Source organism: Homarus americanus, unplaced genomic scaffold, assembly GCF_018991925.1.
Source record: "Homarus americanus isolate GMGI-L3 unplaced genomic scaffold, GMGI_Hamer_2.0 scaffold24694, whole genome shotgun sequence".
In the NCBI taxonomy this organism is placed as follows: domain Eukaryota; kingdom Metazoa; phylum Arthropoda; class Malacostraca; order Decapoda; family Nephropidae; genus Homarus; species Homarus americanus.
The window spans coordinates 10,072,360-10,089,984 of NW_024732780.1; the positions used below are offsets into that span (position 1 = coordinate 10,072,360).

The 17,625-nt window shown below is 38.7% G+C and overlaps 1 protein-coding gene across 1 annotated transcript; it reads left to right on the top strand.

Moving 5' to 3' along the window:
• The first annotated feature begins 1,009 nt into the window (after positions 1 to 1,009).
• LOC121869099 (transcription initiation factor IIE subunit beta-like) lies at positions 1,010 to 15,500 on the top strand. Its single transcript, XM_042370284.1, has 7 exons — positions 1,010 to 1,162; positions 7,011 to 7,081; positions 7,253 to 7,345; positions 9,987 to 10,149; positions 11,976 to 12,173; positions 12,410 to 12,583; positions 12,863 to 15,500. Exons 2-7 carry the CDS (start codon positions 7,023 to 7,025, stop codon positions 12,998 to 13,000), a joined length of 825 nt encoding a protein of 274 aa, XP_042226218.1. The 5' UTR covers positions 1,010 to 1,162; positions 7,011 to 7,022; the 3' UTR covers positions 13,001 to 15,500.
• Positions 15,501 to 17,625: the final 2,125 nt, after the last annotated feature.

The following is a 17,625-nucleotide window of genomic DNA, read 5'->3' on the forward strand; positions in this document are numbered from 1 at the left end:
GTCACACTGGATAACACCCATCCCACGTGCGTCCGTTACCGTTGCTACAGCCTTAACTGCATAACACTGTTGATTCTATGAAAGCAATTAGGGTTACATCTTTCTGTAACTTCAGTATGACAAACTTCTTTGGTAGACTGGAAACAAGAGTTTACTGGTGATGAAATACCACATGATTCAGTTAAGTTTTGGGTTACTGTGGATAAATATGAAAATGCTGCTGGAGTCAATCTGTTTTTCTAAACTTATGCAGATGGTTTTGAATGCTCATGTATTGCCATTAAATAATACTTTTGTGGAGATAATTTTTTCCCGGCCTAACAAATACCAAGACAAGCAAGAAACAGGTTCTCCTAAGAAACCATGGAAGCTGTGTTACTAATTAAGAGTCATCTTGCTGGTGATAAAATATGCTACAATAAGTTTCAAATAACTCATAAGATGCTTAGTTTGTTCAACAACTCGGTGTACAAGAGCAGCAACTGCAGGAATGTGAAGATTTTGAGGAAATAATGCAGGTTACTTACCAGAGACGCCTTCAAACTGGACAACACTTGGTATTGATAATTATAATGTATAATCTAAGTTTCTTTCAATATATACAGTCGGTAAAATATTATCCTCATCCTTACTGTGTGATACAGTATGACAAAACAAGAAAGTTTTGATAGAGCCAACAGAGACGTAACCGATCACCTAAGCGGCTAACGAGCCGATCAGTGGTGGAGAGAATAAAAGTAAAGTAAAAGTAACGATTGGTATCCCTTTTTTTTTAGTTTAACAAATTTATTGGCAGAGCTTGTAGTATAGTTTGCCTATTCTGAGTAATTCAGTCAGGTCTTGGTATCCCTGCTCTTTTTCATTGTTAGTCATGTATTATGATTTAAAATTATTTGTTATATACTTTTGTAGGCCTAATAATTAATATGATCAAGATTAATTACACAGCATTTGGTAAAATAGGGGTTTAGCCTTATATTTGACCATTTTAGAAAAAATGTTTGGCCTATTTTAGAAACTCAAACCTGACATCCTGAATAGGGTACACATGTATGACGTCACTACTCTCAGCCACTTCTCCAGCTGACGTCCGGGAAAACCTCACAACCTTCACCTCTGTCAGCTGCTCAAACTCTCCCGCTGTGTATTATAACGGGAAAAGGTCTCTTATATATTACTGACTCATTCTTGGCTATAGTTAATGTTAGTTCTTATATTAGGGGTTAATTTTATATGTTTCATGAATTTAAAAGAGGCATGATATTCACACGGAATAAATATGTGGAAAAAAGCCTTATCACCATCTTGAGTATACTGTATATACACAGTTAACTTATAAGCAGCTTATCTTACAATTCAGATACTATTTTCATTACATGGTGCATAGAGCGAGTCATAACTCATCCCAACTGAACCAAGTTGTGAAATATTTCCACGTCTGGAGAGTTTCGTAGAATTTTAGTTCAGGGGCAAAGCTTATTATTTTTTTATTTTAGTTTTTGACATCTTTATGCTTTTACGGCGGTTTTTGACGTGTTTTGAATGATTTTGATCTTACCTAACATACCGTACGCTAACCTAACCTAACTTAACTTAATGTAATATAAGAAAATCATCAGAAAAAGATTTATATTGATTGAGTGTAGTGAATTTCCGGAATTCTGTTGTTGCTGTTTACTGTAATATTACCGCCACAAAATCCAGGAACTATATCTAACCTAACCTAAATTCCTAAGATTCCCCGGATGACCAAAACTAAATACCTTTTTTTAATAATATTTTGATTTGGTAGCATATATTTCAATATGTACTTGGTGGTCCCCAGTACTTTTGAAACTAATTATAGTTCAACAGTGTTGGGTGGTGATATTGTAGGTATATAGTGCAGTTAACGGGTTGTCCGGTCTTCTTGGACTATTCCTTGACACCGGGTCATGCAGCTCGTTAACTCAGTGTGTGGTCGTTGTGTTGGCGACAGCTTCTACACCTTAAACAAATCCACGCCTAGTTGGCCCGTGGGCTGGCCATCCTCGTTACATGTGGGGCAACCATTATAGTCCTGCATTAACCCACAACTTTAACATTTTCTATATCATGTTTCTTACTACAAGAATCTCCCAAAACAGGTGGAGGAATTGTTAATTTTGGTGTAATTTTATTTCTTAATCAGTTTGCACATAGGCTTCTCAGTCATTGACCGGACGCTTCCCAGCAACCTTACCTAACCAAACCCACCTGACCTAACCTAAAATAATTTACTAAATGTAACCAAAGGTAAAATAGTTCATCCTAGGATCAGTTTGTTTAGTTGGTTAATTTTATCGAAAGCAAATCATATAATGTAAACACATTAGTATGGCTTTACTGAGGGTAATACTTTATGAAACTGATTTGTGAAAAGGAGCACCTTTACGAAAAATTTCTACAGAAGAAAAGTGTTTTCTTCTCTTTTGAATATCAAGGAACCAGTGGAATAATTGTTTTTGTTTTTTTGTTAAGAGTGAAAGTAGTTCATGCATGTGTGGATACCATAATCACATTCCTTCTGTTGATGTTGAGATAACAAAATTATACCCTAACCAACCTACCTGACCTAATGTAGAATAATGCACTTCCATCCTTGGATAGCTGCATAGAAGCAGCTTAGATATAAAACTGCTAAGGCAAAATCACCTAGCTAAACCATTTCCACACTAACCTGGCCCTTAGGCCCTACCCCTCTTCTGTACTAATAGCTGATTGGTTCATAGAAAATTCAAACTAAATGTGTTCACAATTAGTAAGTAGACCTGTTATTATGTAAAATAATGTTAAATATATTGGACTATCAAAATGCAAATCATTTCTAGGCATTAGCACTTCAGAGAGGATGTTAGAATTTAAATATTTATTATAAAAGGTCGATATAAATACATGCTTATACACGCGCAGCCTCTGGGCATATTTCTTAGCCTGTGTTAAGGGCAGCAAACTTTGGAAGTGGTGAGGAGTTAGCAACTGGGTGGCTGTGTGGGTGTACTGGTGGCAGGGTCAGTAAACAAAGCCCTGCACTTCCCCTCACGACTGCCTCACTTCACTTTCTCTCCATATCACACCTTGCGTAATGGCATTAACTGACTTGGAAGAGTGTTTTGGGGGGACAGAGGTTGCTGAAATAGGCTAATGTGGCTTGAGAGGTTGAAATTTTGTCATTTTAAATACTGGACACAGTATAAATACTTTTGGGTTATTTCAGTCAAATTCTTTGATGTACAGTGATCCCTCGGTTAACGAGCGCCTCGTTTAACGAGATTTCGGTTAACGATTTACCTTCCATAAGATTCTTAACTTCGGTTAACGAGCAATCCCTTGATTAACGAGTTTTTTACGAGCTGACTTCAACATGATTTCGCTTGCATTTGGCGGTCCACCAGCTGTAGTATTAGTACGCCAATACAGTAATTGGTTTTAGGGCTTAAATTCCTTACTATTTTAGTAAATATCAAGAAGTTTATACTATTCAATAATTTTAAAAGTTTAATATTAACTTTTTTAGTCTCTCTGTTTTCAATGGAGGTAACGTCTTGCTTGAGACTCTCTTCAACTAAATGCTTTTTTTCTGTTTCCAAGCAAATTATTGGTCATTTTGAAATTTATTTTACATATTGACAATATATAATGCAGTGCAGTGTTGATTTAAAGAAAATAATCTTGAATTACACCAAGAGAACTAAAATTATATGGGTGAAATGGTGCCATGGGGTGACTTCTCTTCCACCCCAAAGCCTTCTCTTCTTCCTTCTCCTCCACCCCCATTTTAATTCCCATCATCATCATCCAGGAGCCTTCTACATACACACCTCAAAGTAAGTGTACTTTTCTACCTTTTTTGTTGAATTTGGGCAATTTTTGGTGAGCTGGAACCAATTACCCAAAAACCCATTGAAACAATGGTTTCGTTTAACGAGTTTTTCGGTTAACGAGCAACCTGCTGGAACGGATTGTGCTCGTTAACCGAGGGACCACTGTACATACCGTAATAGACTGCTCAGAGACGGCCACTTATAAGAAGGTTGTTCAAATTTCTAGACGGTCCGTCCCTCGTAACGATCTTCAAGATTGAGGTGCTTCCGCATCTGGAGTACTGTCACCCTTTCTGGTCCCTGAGATATGCTAGGGACTGTCAGTTGATTGAAAATGTCCAAAGGAGGGCCACCAGACTGGTGCCTGCATTCCAGCACTTCAGCTACCCTGAGAGATTAAAGCGCCTGAAATTGCCAAGCTTATACTACAGACGGGCAAGGGGTGACCTAATTGAGGTGTATAAACATCTCAAAGGGCACTACTGTACTCAGTCGAGTGCCCTTACCTGGAGCTGGCGGACAATTGCCCCACAAGGAGTCACAGCTCAAGGTTGAAGAAGCCACAAGCCCAGAAAACTGTGAGGGGTAACTTTTTCGGAGTGAGAGTTGTGAACTCTTGGAGCAATCTGCCAGAGAGTGTTGTGACGGCACCGAGTGTGAGCTCTTTCAAGACCAGACTTGACGAGCACTGGAGCAGGTTCAGATACATTCAGAAGCCAGTACATACCCTGTACAGTACTTGCTAACAGTGTGTAACAAAGACGTGACCGATCACCCAAGCGACTAACAAGTCGATCAGTGGTGAAGAAGATAATGTAAAAAAGTAAATATATGAATTTGACCAGTTATGGGTTGAATCAACACTAAAATATGGGGGGTTTTCTATGTTGATTTTTCATTTAAATAAACTTTTACTCCTGGTTTGGGGATCCTTTCTTCTCTCAGTAAAAGAGACCACCTTCCTGTTTTCTTTACAAGATTTAAATCTGGCTTGTGGGTCAGAGGCCTGTACTGTTCCATACAGAAGTGGAAAAGATTTCAAATGGGATGTTAACTTATTTGGTTTAGTGCACAGTACATTACTGTACATTAAAAGAAGGAAAATTTTCAGTACATTATAGTACAGTACTGTATGTTTTAAGTTTAAGGGTTGATGATAATGCTTGGGTAGGCAGAATAGCTGTCACCTGCATACTACACAAAAGATAATTATCAACACCTGAAGTCTTTGTGTGAAAGCTCTGTTATTATTGAAGTTGAATTTTAATGAAGGAAACAGGAAACACAGTCATCACCCACAATAGATCAGTTGTCATTCGGAATTTTACATAAGATGGCAGGTCATTGAAAAAAGAAAATGCTTAAATTCACTATGGTAATGATATTTTTATATACATTGGGCCAAAAAGTGGAAAAAATAAAGGTTAAAGTTGCTAAAGAGTCAGGTGACTGTGAAAAGATCTGTGATTGGTTGTGACATCACAGGTTGGCTCCCTAGAGGCAGCCAGCTGTGGTGTATGTGTTGTTACCAGCAGAAATACAGGACCTGTTGATATACACAGTCATACCTTATTTTTAGGTTATAATAAATTACTGCTCAAGTATCATCGTGTGTATTTACTTGCTGGCTGCCACAATGATGCACAAGACCGATAACTCCAACATGGAAGTTTTCATCACTGTTCTCTATTTCATGTCTGGAAAATTTAAGTTTTTGTAACTGATGTCTATATTTAATGTTGTGGAAGGACTAGGGACGACCATGGCCAGGGAATGATCAGATGACAGACGTAATTTAACGTGCTTCATAGCTGGATGGCGGAGTTATTGATAATACTCTACTATCATAATGACATCTACTTTTGGTTAATTTCTTTCATCTGCCTTGATGAACCCTGGAAGTAGTTGTCCAACCTTCTCAGCTGATTGGCGCTGTAAATAAATATTATTAGATAATTAATTGTGCTTTACTGTGCAACACAGTAATACTATATTGAATATATAAATATTACGAAGCACATTAATTAATTCAATGGATATTAGCTGCCCCTACAACAAATTTCATCGTATAAACATTCCAAATAATATTGGTATTATTTTGATTTTGGTCATCTGGGGAACCTTAAGATTCTAACTATAGGATTAAGTGCTTTGAAAAATAAGACACATTTTCTCTACAGGATTTCTGTCGCAAAACATTTTTCGATCTCATAAGAAAATACAGATCATATGTTAGGTTAGGTTTGGGTATAAAGTTATAAGGTTAGCTTAACATACATCGGTAAGGTAGTAACGCAAAACTAGTGATTTCCGATATAAATGAAGGTCTAAGTCGTCCATAACACATCGCAAACCATCAGAAAAAACACAGTCTGCATGTCTAAGTACAGTACAGTGATGACCAAAACTTAAATTTACCCATTATAGCCTTTCTCGAATATAAACATCCAAATACTTATGGAAGTTAAAATAAAATTTGACCCATTAATTATTATAAATGATGATATATCCCAATGCATTCTCAAAACAAAGTCCAGACAATGTCATGAGTTCTAAATTTACTGGTATCTCCATCTAGTACTGACATACTCTGTAAATGCACTGGAAAAGAAAAAGAATATCTACCAGGTAAGAATACATGACAGTTGAGCTGGTGTGAACAGGGGAGTATTTTATGTCCATAAGCTGCTCTTCACGGCACATTTCTTCACTTACAAAATGTCCATGACTTAGACCATAAAAAACACCCTTAAAACTTACCTGAATGTGGCATTTGGGGTCTGAAGAGGCCGTCCTTTGTAATACCTACGACTACTGCAGCGGTGAGTTTGTTGGAGAACGTTGTTTGCAGAGAAACTGTTGATGTCATTGCAAATGGCGACCCTGTTTCTAGAGAAATAAACTTATCTCAACTATTATAACAGGACTTTAAACTTTCGTTACAAATTATACATACTGTATCATTCTACGGACGTAGCAGAGTGTATTTCTTGTGTTTACCCAGAACCGACAATTAGGTGAAATTTTAAAATATTTATTCTTGAGTAAGTAGGAATAAAAAAAATGGATAATTGGCCAGAGGAACAGTAGGGAAGAAAAAGGCTACGTGAACATTATTATGACATTAATTATATGACTACTGTACTATATTTCTTTGTTCTTTTCCAGAAAACTCTAACCATGGACAAGGCATTGATGAGAGAGCGGGAGGCCTTCAGGAAGAAGGCCTTCGCTGCGACGTGAGTTACTGTACCTCCTGTTGAATACTTTCTCTCTCTATGATATAACAACTTATTTTAGGGGCAATAAAAATCACAAGTAGAATTAAAGGTGCATACAGTTGATTACTTAAATTGACGTCTTTCCTCTACATGTTTTTTTTTTTTAATAGATAATTGTTTTAACTTCAGGCTGGAGGTGAAAAAGAGGAGCATCGCACCCCCGACTTCCGAGCCAGTCAAGAAGAAGGTCAACAAAGCCCCGCCGACGACGGATCCTTCTTCGTAAGATGTGATTGTTGTGTTGACTTTTCTCTTGTGTTGTTTGTTTAGTGTGTTATCTCCTTAGACTGTTGTTAGGTCAGGTTAGTGTAGGTTAGGTTAGGTATGGTTAGGCTAGGATAGGATAGATTAGTTTAGGTTAGGATAGGATAGATTAGTTTAGGTTAGGATGATAGGAATAGTTAGGTTAGGAATGATTAGGTTTGAACACAAGACCATAAGAATGGAGGAAACTGCAGCGGGCCTATTGGCCCATACTGGGCAGTCCCATTTACACCCAACCCCTATTGCTCATATAAGCATCCAACCTATGTTTGAAGCTATCCAGCGTATTCAAGTTAATGATGATATTTGGTAACTTGTTCCATTCATCCACTACTCTGTTACCATACCAGTGTTTACCTATTTCTCGCCTAAATCTAAATTTGTCTAATTTAAAACCATTGTTACGAGTTCGCTCCTGGTTGGATAGTTTGAGTACCTTTGTAATGTCCCCTTTGTTCAGCCCTGCCTTCCATTTATACACCTCTATCATATCGCCCCTCGCTCTACGTCTCTCGAGGGAGTGCAAATTAAGATGCTTTAACTTGTCTCTGTACTCAAGGTTCCTAATGCCCGGGATTAGTCTTGTCATTCTCCTCTGAATTCTTTCCAAGGATTCTATATCCATTCTGTAATACGGTGACCAGAACTGAACTGCGTAATCCAAGTGAGGACTCACAAGCGCAAGATATAGTTTTAGGATAACCTCGCTAGTCTTGTAACTAACACTTAAATTAGAATTTAGTTAGATTATGCTTGTTGGTTAAAGATAGATTAGGTATATGGTATTGGTTAGGTTAGGTTTGATTTGTTGGTTAGGTTTGATTTGTTGGTTAGGTTAGGTTTGGCTTGTTTGTTTATTTTGTACAATTTTCTGCAATTTATTCCCCAATATTTCACTCACTGGAGTCTGGGTTGTTGTAAGCATCGAAGGCTTGGCTACAGTAGACTGCAATAACCTCTCAATTTAGACAGGTTCGGTTTCTTGTGATTGTCTGTACAGTAATGCATCACATAACTTTAAAACCAAGATTTGAAATATACGACTCCCATTTTATGTTACAAGGGCATTTCAAGTTAATTTTTCCTTTTCCAATTGCAGAGATTAACAGAAAAAAGTTAATGACCCTTAAAATATCATAATATAGATACTATACAATACTGTAGATTAAATATTGAAGAACTGCAGTGGCTCTTCAGGTGTCCATCCACCAGCCAATCAGCTGTCTTGCTACAGGTTGACCCTTGGCCTCAGTTGCAAGGTTTAAGTGTTCAGAGTTTGTATACTGTAACATGTTGTGGTACCGTTTTTCCCTTCCAAAGTGAGATTTTCGTAGGTTTAATATACATCAGGTGTTTCAAGAACATAACCCTCAAGTTAATCAAGAGTTTGTTGTGCTCAAAACAGTTTTATGAGAAATTTACATTATGGTTCAGTGACTTTATAGTTGAAGGAGTTACCAGTTTACAGTAATATCTCCGTTAGCCAGAATCCCCATCAGCTGGAACTCTCCAATAACCGGAATTGAAATTGGCTTGGAATTTTTTGGAAAAATTCTTTCAATTCTGGGTCTGCAGACAAGTTTCTGAGAAGACCTCTCCAAATCTCCCCGTTCTGGGCCTGGGAACAGAAAATTTTAATTATATTCCTTTTTCATATAGACGAATTTGGATTTGGTGAGAACATCTCAAAGGTATTTTTACTCTGCATAATTAAACAAAATTATAAGTATTCATCTATTTTCATCCTTCCCATTGCCTATCATTTATAAAGTAAATAGCAGCAAGGAAGTAAGTCATATTGCTAGCAGCCACACGGTCCACACTGGGCAGATGCAAATTGAAAATATAAAACGTGTTAGAACGTGTTCCGTCTGTTACAGCACCACGGTGGAGCAGGACTTTGACCCCCTACTCTTTGCATGTATTGGTGTCCCCCCCCCCCCAAACAAAATCTGAAATGACACCCCTGAGGGAATAAATTTTCAGGGAGTTCTGAGAGACTGCATATTGCTCCGACGCATCCCCACGTGTCAGGCGCATGGGTGGTCCAGCTGCTTGAATTGCTTAGTTCATATTCTGCTGACATTGTAGAAGGTTGTTCCCTCACTAACTGCAGTTTGTGTTGTGCAGTACTGTACATTACTGTACCAGAACAAAATCAGTCAAGAATACAGTGTTAAAGCAGTGTTAAGACTGAATAAGGTGATTACATTTAAGTATATACTGTACTGTAAGTGGGAAACACTGGAGCACCTTTGCTTTTGTCTTTATTCATGACATCTTCAGGCCTTGAGACCCACTATTCACTCACCCGTACAATGGGTGACCTGACATTACATCAGGTCAGGTCAGTAACATGACCCACTATTCCCCCTTACCACCTCCATCGCAAGTGTTAAGACGGGATTACAGTTACTTAATAGATTCAGCCGGGTGAACAGTGTATGCCTACTCTAGATTCAAGATAACAGCATCTGCTGGTGCGTACAGTATATATAGTACATGAGTAGTATGCATTATTATGTTTACAGTATTAACAGTATATTGTACGTGTACATTGGTGTTTGCGTAAATAAACAGTGCTGTATTCTCATTACAGGTACAAATCCATGACAGGAGGGAGTCAGTACAAGTTTGGTGTGTTAGCAAGAATTGTTCGTCACATGAAAACTCGACACCAAGATGGAGAATCCCACCCACTGTCTATTGATGAAATCTTGGATGAGACAAACCAGCTGAATGCTGGACCAAAAGTCAAACAGGTAAAGATCAGCTGGAGAAGATATTTTATTGTATTTAATATAATATATATACAGGCCTGACAGTGAATGAGGTAAAACCAAAAGTATTTATTCGTGGTGTATTGAGGGACCAGTGGTAGAAAGTGGAAATGGCCATGTGTTGTATGGAAGAAAATTTTTGGCAGCAACTCAGTAATGTGGAAGGTGGGTACACACGTGGTGTACTGGTGAGAATGGCAAACTGCAGGATGTTGCTGACTTAAGTGTCCTGTATGTGCAGTTAACTATGTGGCATTAGTAAGACTGGAGAAACTCAACATTAGGGAATACTGTATTTCCCTGGATTGTGTAGATGAGTTCTGTGACCTGGGTGACATGATCAGTGTTGGTAGGAGTGCTGAAGCCTGCTCAGTTGCAAGAGTCAGAAGTGGCTTGAGCTGCTGCCTTTATTGACGGCAAGACCTTCCTTCTGCAGAGAAATACGGGCAGTTAAAGAGGACATATGCAGGCTTGAGTGAACTGAAATGAGAATAGTGAGGTGGATGTGTAATGTGTTGCTGAAACACAGGGGGCCAGAGTTAAGAGGGTGGCTGGTTATTATGAGTATTGGTGAAGTACTGTGTAGAGGCAGGCTAAGATGGTACAGGGATGTTGAGGAAAAGGATAAGATCACTTGGGTCAAGAGATGCTTGAGCCTAATTATGGAGGGGAGGGGAGCCAGAGGTAGGCCAAGAATGACATGGGGAGGAGGTTGTAAGAAATGACATTAGAGTTAAGAATCTGACAAGAGAGACTGCAGGAGACCATGCAGCATGGAGAACTGCCATCAGATAATTGCAGCTAACCCCCACAAGGGTGGAAAATGGCCTTAAAACTTTAATGGTAATAAGTGTATCTCAAATAACTTGTATTTTATGCTAATTATGTTTTATACATTTCTGAGTGATTGTAATGGCCTCTTGGAAGAGCCTGCCTTATGTTACAGGGTCTTGATAGTTTAAAGCATGATATGGTATTCAGACACTTTTTTTTTAGCTTCAGGTAATCTTATAACCATATGAAATCAGTCAATGCTTTAATCCCACCTGGCAACCTTCTCTTTTCTGGGTAACTGATGGTTGCTCAGCCTTATCACCACTTAATGTAAAGTCTTATAGTTGCCTGTTCAGTGAAGTTGGCTGAGTGAGTACATGTACCTCTTGACCACCACTTAGTTTACATTCCCTCACTCACTCATAAGTCACATGCTCTCTTTGCAGAATTTACTCTCATACAGAGTTGAATTTACCTCAGCCGAGCAAGATCAGGTGAATAATTTAAATGATTTTGCAGCCAGGGAAATACTAACTCAGCACAGTGTTTATATCTACTCACTAACAAATCATGCCCCTTAATGTAGGGGTGATAATTAGGATACCAATGGCTAGAAACTTACGGAATACATAATTAATGATGTGTGAAGGATGAAAAGTGAGCAATTGGCCAATGTTGCACTTTGGGTTGTAAGTCCGAACTTGTGACAGTCAAGAAGTATAAGGGCAGGAACATAAACTTCTTTTTATTAGCAGAAAATGGTTTAAGTTGAATACGTCCCGTGGTTTTCTGTCCCCAACCTGAAGCCATAGAAAACCACCGTGTCAAGCGGGATTGAAGTATCATCCTCGAGTCGACTGGGATAATTAACCTGCCATTAAACATGTCAAGGTCCTCTGGGAAAAAGCAGCTGTGCCAAGAGATATTTAACAACATGGATATCACAGGTCACTCATTTCTTCCCTTCATTCATAAAATAGGATCTCATACATTAAATTTGTATTTATATATAATATGTTGTTCTTGTGTTACAGTGGCTTATTACAGAGGCTCTACCTCATAACCCAAAAGTACAAGATATAGATGGAAAATATCTCTTCAAACCTCCACTACCAGTCAGAGACAGAAAGTCCCTGTTGAAGCTCCTCCGCCAGCATGACATGAAGGGTCACGGTGGAGTACTGCTGGATGACATTCAGGAGTCACTGCCACATTGTGACAAAGTCATGAGAGTGAGACACTTCTTTTTTCCCTAACTTCTTGAGATGAAAATGTCACTTTTACTTTTTCACTATAAAAATAAGAAAGGCTTACTATTGATCACTTAACTATCTAGATACAGCAGAAGGAAATCTTACCCTTGATGTTTTTTTCATCCAAATGTCATATAATTTTGATAGTCATTTGATTTTATATATTTTCTCCAAATTTAACTGAAAATCCTTTCTCTCTTTTTTTTTTACTACAGCAATTGGATAAAGAAATACTGCGGATAATAAGACAGACGGACAAGAAACAAATCATCTTTTACCACGACAAAGGCATCAACTTCCCCGTAGAAAAGGAGTTTCAGCAGCTGTGGAGAAACACCTCTGTTGACGGCCTGCAAGATGACAACATTGAAGAGTATCTCAACAAACAGGTGTGTTAAACCCACCCACCTCAGCTGATCTATTAATACCACTCTGAAATTAACCTAATCTAATCTGACTCGACCTAACCCAACCTGATTTAGCCCATCCTGACATAACACACCCTGTCTTAACCTATGTTATGTAGACAGTTTATATTGTAGACAAATTATGACCTCTGTTTATATGAGTAAGAGTTTAAGATGACTCAAGCAGGTAGTGACTTCCATCGACCACAAACCATCTTCACCTTCAGGAGCTCATGGTAATTATGTTATCCTTCCCCACAGGGTATCAAATCTATGCAAGACACGGGACCTAAGGTTAAGCCCATCAGAAGAAAGGTGAGGAAGAACAGAGCGCGGGCGACAAAGATCTCAGACAACGAACACATGCAACACGTCCTGCAGAACTACGACGCCCCTTAGTAGACCTAGCTCTGAGGCGATATAGAATGCGAATGAACGTTTTATATAGCTTATTTTTCCATATCGTATTTTATTAAAGGGGTAGAAAAGTTCCGAGGCTCTACAGTGTCTTTCGTATTTTGTTTGATAGGGAAACTGTAGAAGGATTATTTGTCACATGCTTTTGCCGATTGGAAAATTTTATGATATAATTTGATTAATATATTTCAAACGTCATCTAATGTTTATATTCTATGTTTGATTTTCATATGATTTTATTATTTATGACTATGTATGGTAATGAAATATATGAGTACCGGTAAGCAGAGGGGCGCCTTCGGGTGCTCATATCCAGTATTATCACGATATGCCGTCAACAAGGTGCGGGTGTGTCAGTAGTGTTTAAGAAATATGGTTTGCCAAACACCATGTCTGTAAGTGCCATGAAAGTTACAGTATTACTTGGTATTGTTTTAGTCTGATATAATTAATTTACTTTTTTTTCTGGATTGTTGTTTTTACTGTTTATCTTTGTTCAGCTGGTGGTATAGGACCTTCTTGAGCTATAGTCATGGCCTTTTGTATACAGTATTTGTATAGCTGTATTCATATACGGTACAGTACAACATTGTTTCATTAACATTTCCATATATCTTCCAGGGTGTTGACACAGAGATCATGGTGTTAGAATTCATAATGATTTCTATGAATTTCTTTAGACTGTGGCAGCCATCTTGTAATATTTTTGTACTGGCTCCTGATTGGCTAAATTTCTTAACACTGTGGAAACCTTAGCAGAAGGGTTTCATGTCTCTGCTATGATCACATGCCAGCTGAACACTAGAGGTCTTCAGAGGGCCTCTTAATTTACTGACTTTTACTGAAATGTTAGCAATAGTTCATAAAAGGGAATGTCTTCTATGATTACACAATAGTAATGGTCTGGGTAATATTGGTAAATGTTACAATAATATAACTACATCCAAGTAAAGTCCATTCATGATTGGTTGAAGTAGTTATTGGCTGCCTTAGCTGTGGTATGTTTGATCCTGGTCTGTTTGGTATAGACATTGATTGGAACAGATTGGAGAAGTCTGTGATATTAGCAAGTCATAAGCAGTAGTGAATTGTATGGCTAAATGTATGAGGTGTAAGGTAATAGCACAAACCAAGCACTGTGACACGAATGCCTTTGTAACCTTAGGCAACTGAGGACCTACAAGATAAACTACAAACACTGAAGCAAAATAGGATTGTAGAAAGGGCTGGGAGTGGTACTGTAGAGTGTTTTGGTCAAGTAGTTGGATGAGAAAGGTAGGTTGTAAGGAGTTAAGGATTGTGGTAAGAATAGCTAAGGTAAGGTATGTGATATTCAGTTGACTCGAGTAAGGAAAAGGGAACCACCATCAGTGTAGTATATTTAGATGAGACAAGCTGGGGACTTTATCTATCAAGAACATCCCCACAAGAGGATTACCTTAAGAAACAAGATACCATAATAATAACAATTGGATTGATTTTATTTTTTATGCTTTCAAATATCCAGATTTAATGAGTCTCTTGTGTATGACTTCCTTTCACAAATCCCAGGTGTATTATGAATGTTATTAATTAAGTCTCGTAATGCCCCACATGATTGATATAAACTCGTTAATAATTTTGATAAATATTGGTCTTTGAAAATCATGTCTGTTTAAAGTGTTCTCACATTTTCTTGATATGTAGAAGGAAACTTGTTGCTCTGGTTAGTTTGTGAATATAGAATTTTTTTTTTTTTATAATCTTAACTGTGATTTGGAAAAGGTTATAGTTGTGTCATTAAGCTGACCATCATGTGTATAACAGCACGGGAATATGTGAAATGGAAAGTATATGTGTGTGAGATGTACTTTTTTAATTAACATAAAGTGCAGAGAGAGATGTGACAAATGTGTAAAATCTATTCAGTGGGGCCTCTCCTTACCAGACATTGAATATATTTTGGAACACGAAGATTTAATATAAACTAGAAGTTATGTGACAAAGGAACACTACTCTGAGCTTCACACTGTAGTGCTGGTTTGGGGTGTAAAGGATTTATGATAGAGGTTTGACAGATAGGAATTTCAACAGGAAAGTCATGGACCCTTTCAGAAGCCCTTATAGGCTGAATGTGGAATCCAAATTTCTGTACAAGGAAACTTTTCTAGATTACCTAAATATGTCAACAGTTTTGTATTTTTGGGTTGTAAAAGTGAGTGGAATTTTGGCACAAAACAAACAACACTTGCTCTGCGGGAAGTGCTTATATATGTATTAACGTATTAACTAGCCAGTTGTTGCAGTTAGTTTTGTTGTTTATTTCAGATTCTTGTTTAGAAATGTACAAATGGCAAAATTTCTGAATGTGAATTACAATATTCAAAAAATAAATATTGCGCTTAAATATTCATGAGTACCTTCAGGTACTGTACTACAGAAATTGTGACAAAAGCTATGTTCAGGAAATGTACATTTTAATTAAATGAGTTTTTATAAGTAAGAAAAATTATCTTTATCCTCTGATACAGTACAAGGTTGTGTCTAATTTTTAAACCACTGTCCTTATCAGTTTTCATAGACTATCCCAGAAGGATTTACGGATTGATTTAGAATTATGTATTTCTTACCTGTTTCCTCATTTGTATACTCTTGTAACGAGTTTGGGTTTTATTTACTGTTTTATTGTTATATTAAGTAGTGTATGCTGATCAGCTGGGAGTGTGGGGCTGAGGGGAAGTGAGTGGGGCCCAGTTTGGAAAGGCAGGATTTAGTATCATGCCCAGCCACGTTCGTTTTCAATGACCGGTGCTAGTTTGTGTGTTAGGCCCTGGGGCATCCAAACACTAACTCAGTCCAGTAAAGGTGAAGCGGGCTGGGCTCCATACCCTCCACCTCTGGGGAAAACGAATTTCTGTGTGCTACTGTACAATGAGAGGTAGTGTGGGGTACGGGTTATTTGGTTCACACTCAGGACGGGATGGAGAAAGGAAACTCACAATGTGCTCTCTGTATACATATTGTATTGGATGTACAGTGCAGCTTGGTGCTGGGAAGTGGCAGCGTGGTTACAAGCGAAATGTAGAAAGACCTGGTTGGTGAGGATGCTCAGAGGAGGACAAGCTTGTGGGTCGCCATGGTCGCCGGCAGGAGCGAGGGCCGCCAGGCAGGAGGAGGAGGTGCTGGTTGGTGTGGGTGCTCAGAGGAGGACCAGCTTGTGGGTCGCCGGCGGGAGCGAGGGCCGCCAGGCAGGCGGAGGAGGAGGAGGTGTTGCTTGCTGGTGGCAGTGAGTAGAGTGGTCACCACGAGGTGTGGGTCGCCATGGTCGCCGGCTGGAGCGAGGGCCGCCAGGCAGGAGTGGAGGAGGAGGGGTTGGTGTAGGTAGAAAGAGATAGGTCACCACGAGGTCAGGTCTTATATAGCGGGGGTAGGCGTGACTTAACAGTTGACCTCAGTCGTGTAAGGCGGCTCTGGTTGCTGACCTAGACCACGAGGCATACACTGGGGAATTCGAGGATCGGCTAGTCAGCGACAAACGGCGTTTGTAGGGGAGGAATCCACTACACTATCTAAGCACTGTATGCAATCTAACTGGACTTACTTTCGAATCGGTGGACGAGGGGCACAATTATGATGTGGTATATCTCGACTTTAGCAAAGCCTTCAACAGAGTCCCCCACGAAAGACTAATTAGAAAGGTAGAAGCTCATGGCATCAAAGGTAACATCCTTAAATGGATTAGGGCGTGGTTACAGGACAGGAAACAGCGAGTGAGCATTAACGGCACAAAGTCCCATTGGAGCAACATCACAAGTGGAGTTCCCCAAGGCTCAGTACTTGGACCATTATTATTTATTATATACATAAACGACATAGATATCGGCATAGACAGCAACATAAGTAAATTTGTTGATGACACTAAAATAGGACTTCTTATTAAATCTGATGAGGACTCCGCAAAACTACAGGAAGATCTAAACAAATTTTTCGAATGGTCTGAAAAATGGCAGATGGAATTCAACGTGGACAAATGTAAAGTACTCAGTATAGGAGATGTAAACAGGGAAACCAGATACCAGATGAACAACAATGCCATAGAGAAATCCGACTGCGAGAGAGATTTAGGATTAATGATAAGTAGGAACCTTAAGCCAAGTAAACAATGTGTTTTTGCTCGTAACAAGGCTAATAAAGTACTTGGGTTCATACAGAGGAGTGTTAGTTACAAGACTAGCGAGGTCATCCTAAAACTGTATCTTGCTCTTGTGAGACCACACCTGGATTACGCAGTTCAGTTCTGGTCACCGTATTACAGAATGGATATAGAATCCTTGGAAAGAATTCAGAGGAGAATGACAAGACTAATCCCGGGCATTAGGAACCTTGAGTATAGAGACAGGTTAAAGCATCTTAATTTGCATTCCCTCGAGAGACGTAGAGCGAGGGGCGACCTGATAGAGGTGTACAAGTGGAAGTCAAGGCTAAACAAAGGGGACATTACAAAGGTACTCAAACTATCCAACCAAGAGCAAACTCATAACAATGGTTTTAAATTAGACAAATTTAGATTCAGGCGGGAAATAGGTAAACACTGCTTTGGAAACAGAGTAGTGGATGAATGGAACAAG

Excerpts from the sequence above, each read along its gene's own strand:
- LOC121869099 (XM_042370284.1), top strand. The coding sequence starts at position 7,023 with ATGGACAAGGCATTGATGAGAGAGCGGGAGGCCTTCAGGAAGAAGGCC. Across the intron at positions 7,346-9,986 it reads CCGACGACGGATCCTTCTTC|GTACAAATCCATGACAGGAG; the intron begins GTAAGATGTGAT and ends TTCTCATTACAG. Across the intron at positions 10,150-11,975 it reads CTGGACCAAAAGTCAAACAG|TGGCTTATTACAGAGGCTCT; the intron begins GTAAAGATCAGC and ends CTTGTGTTACAG.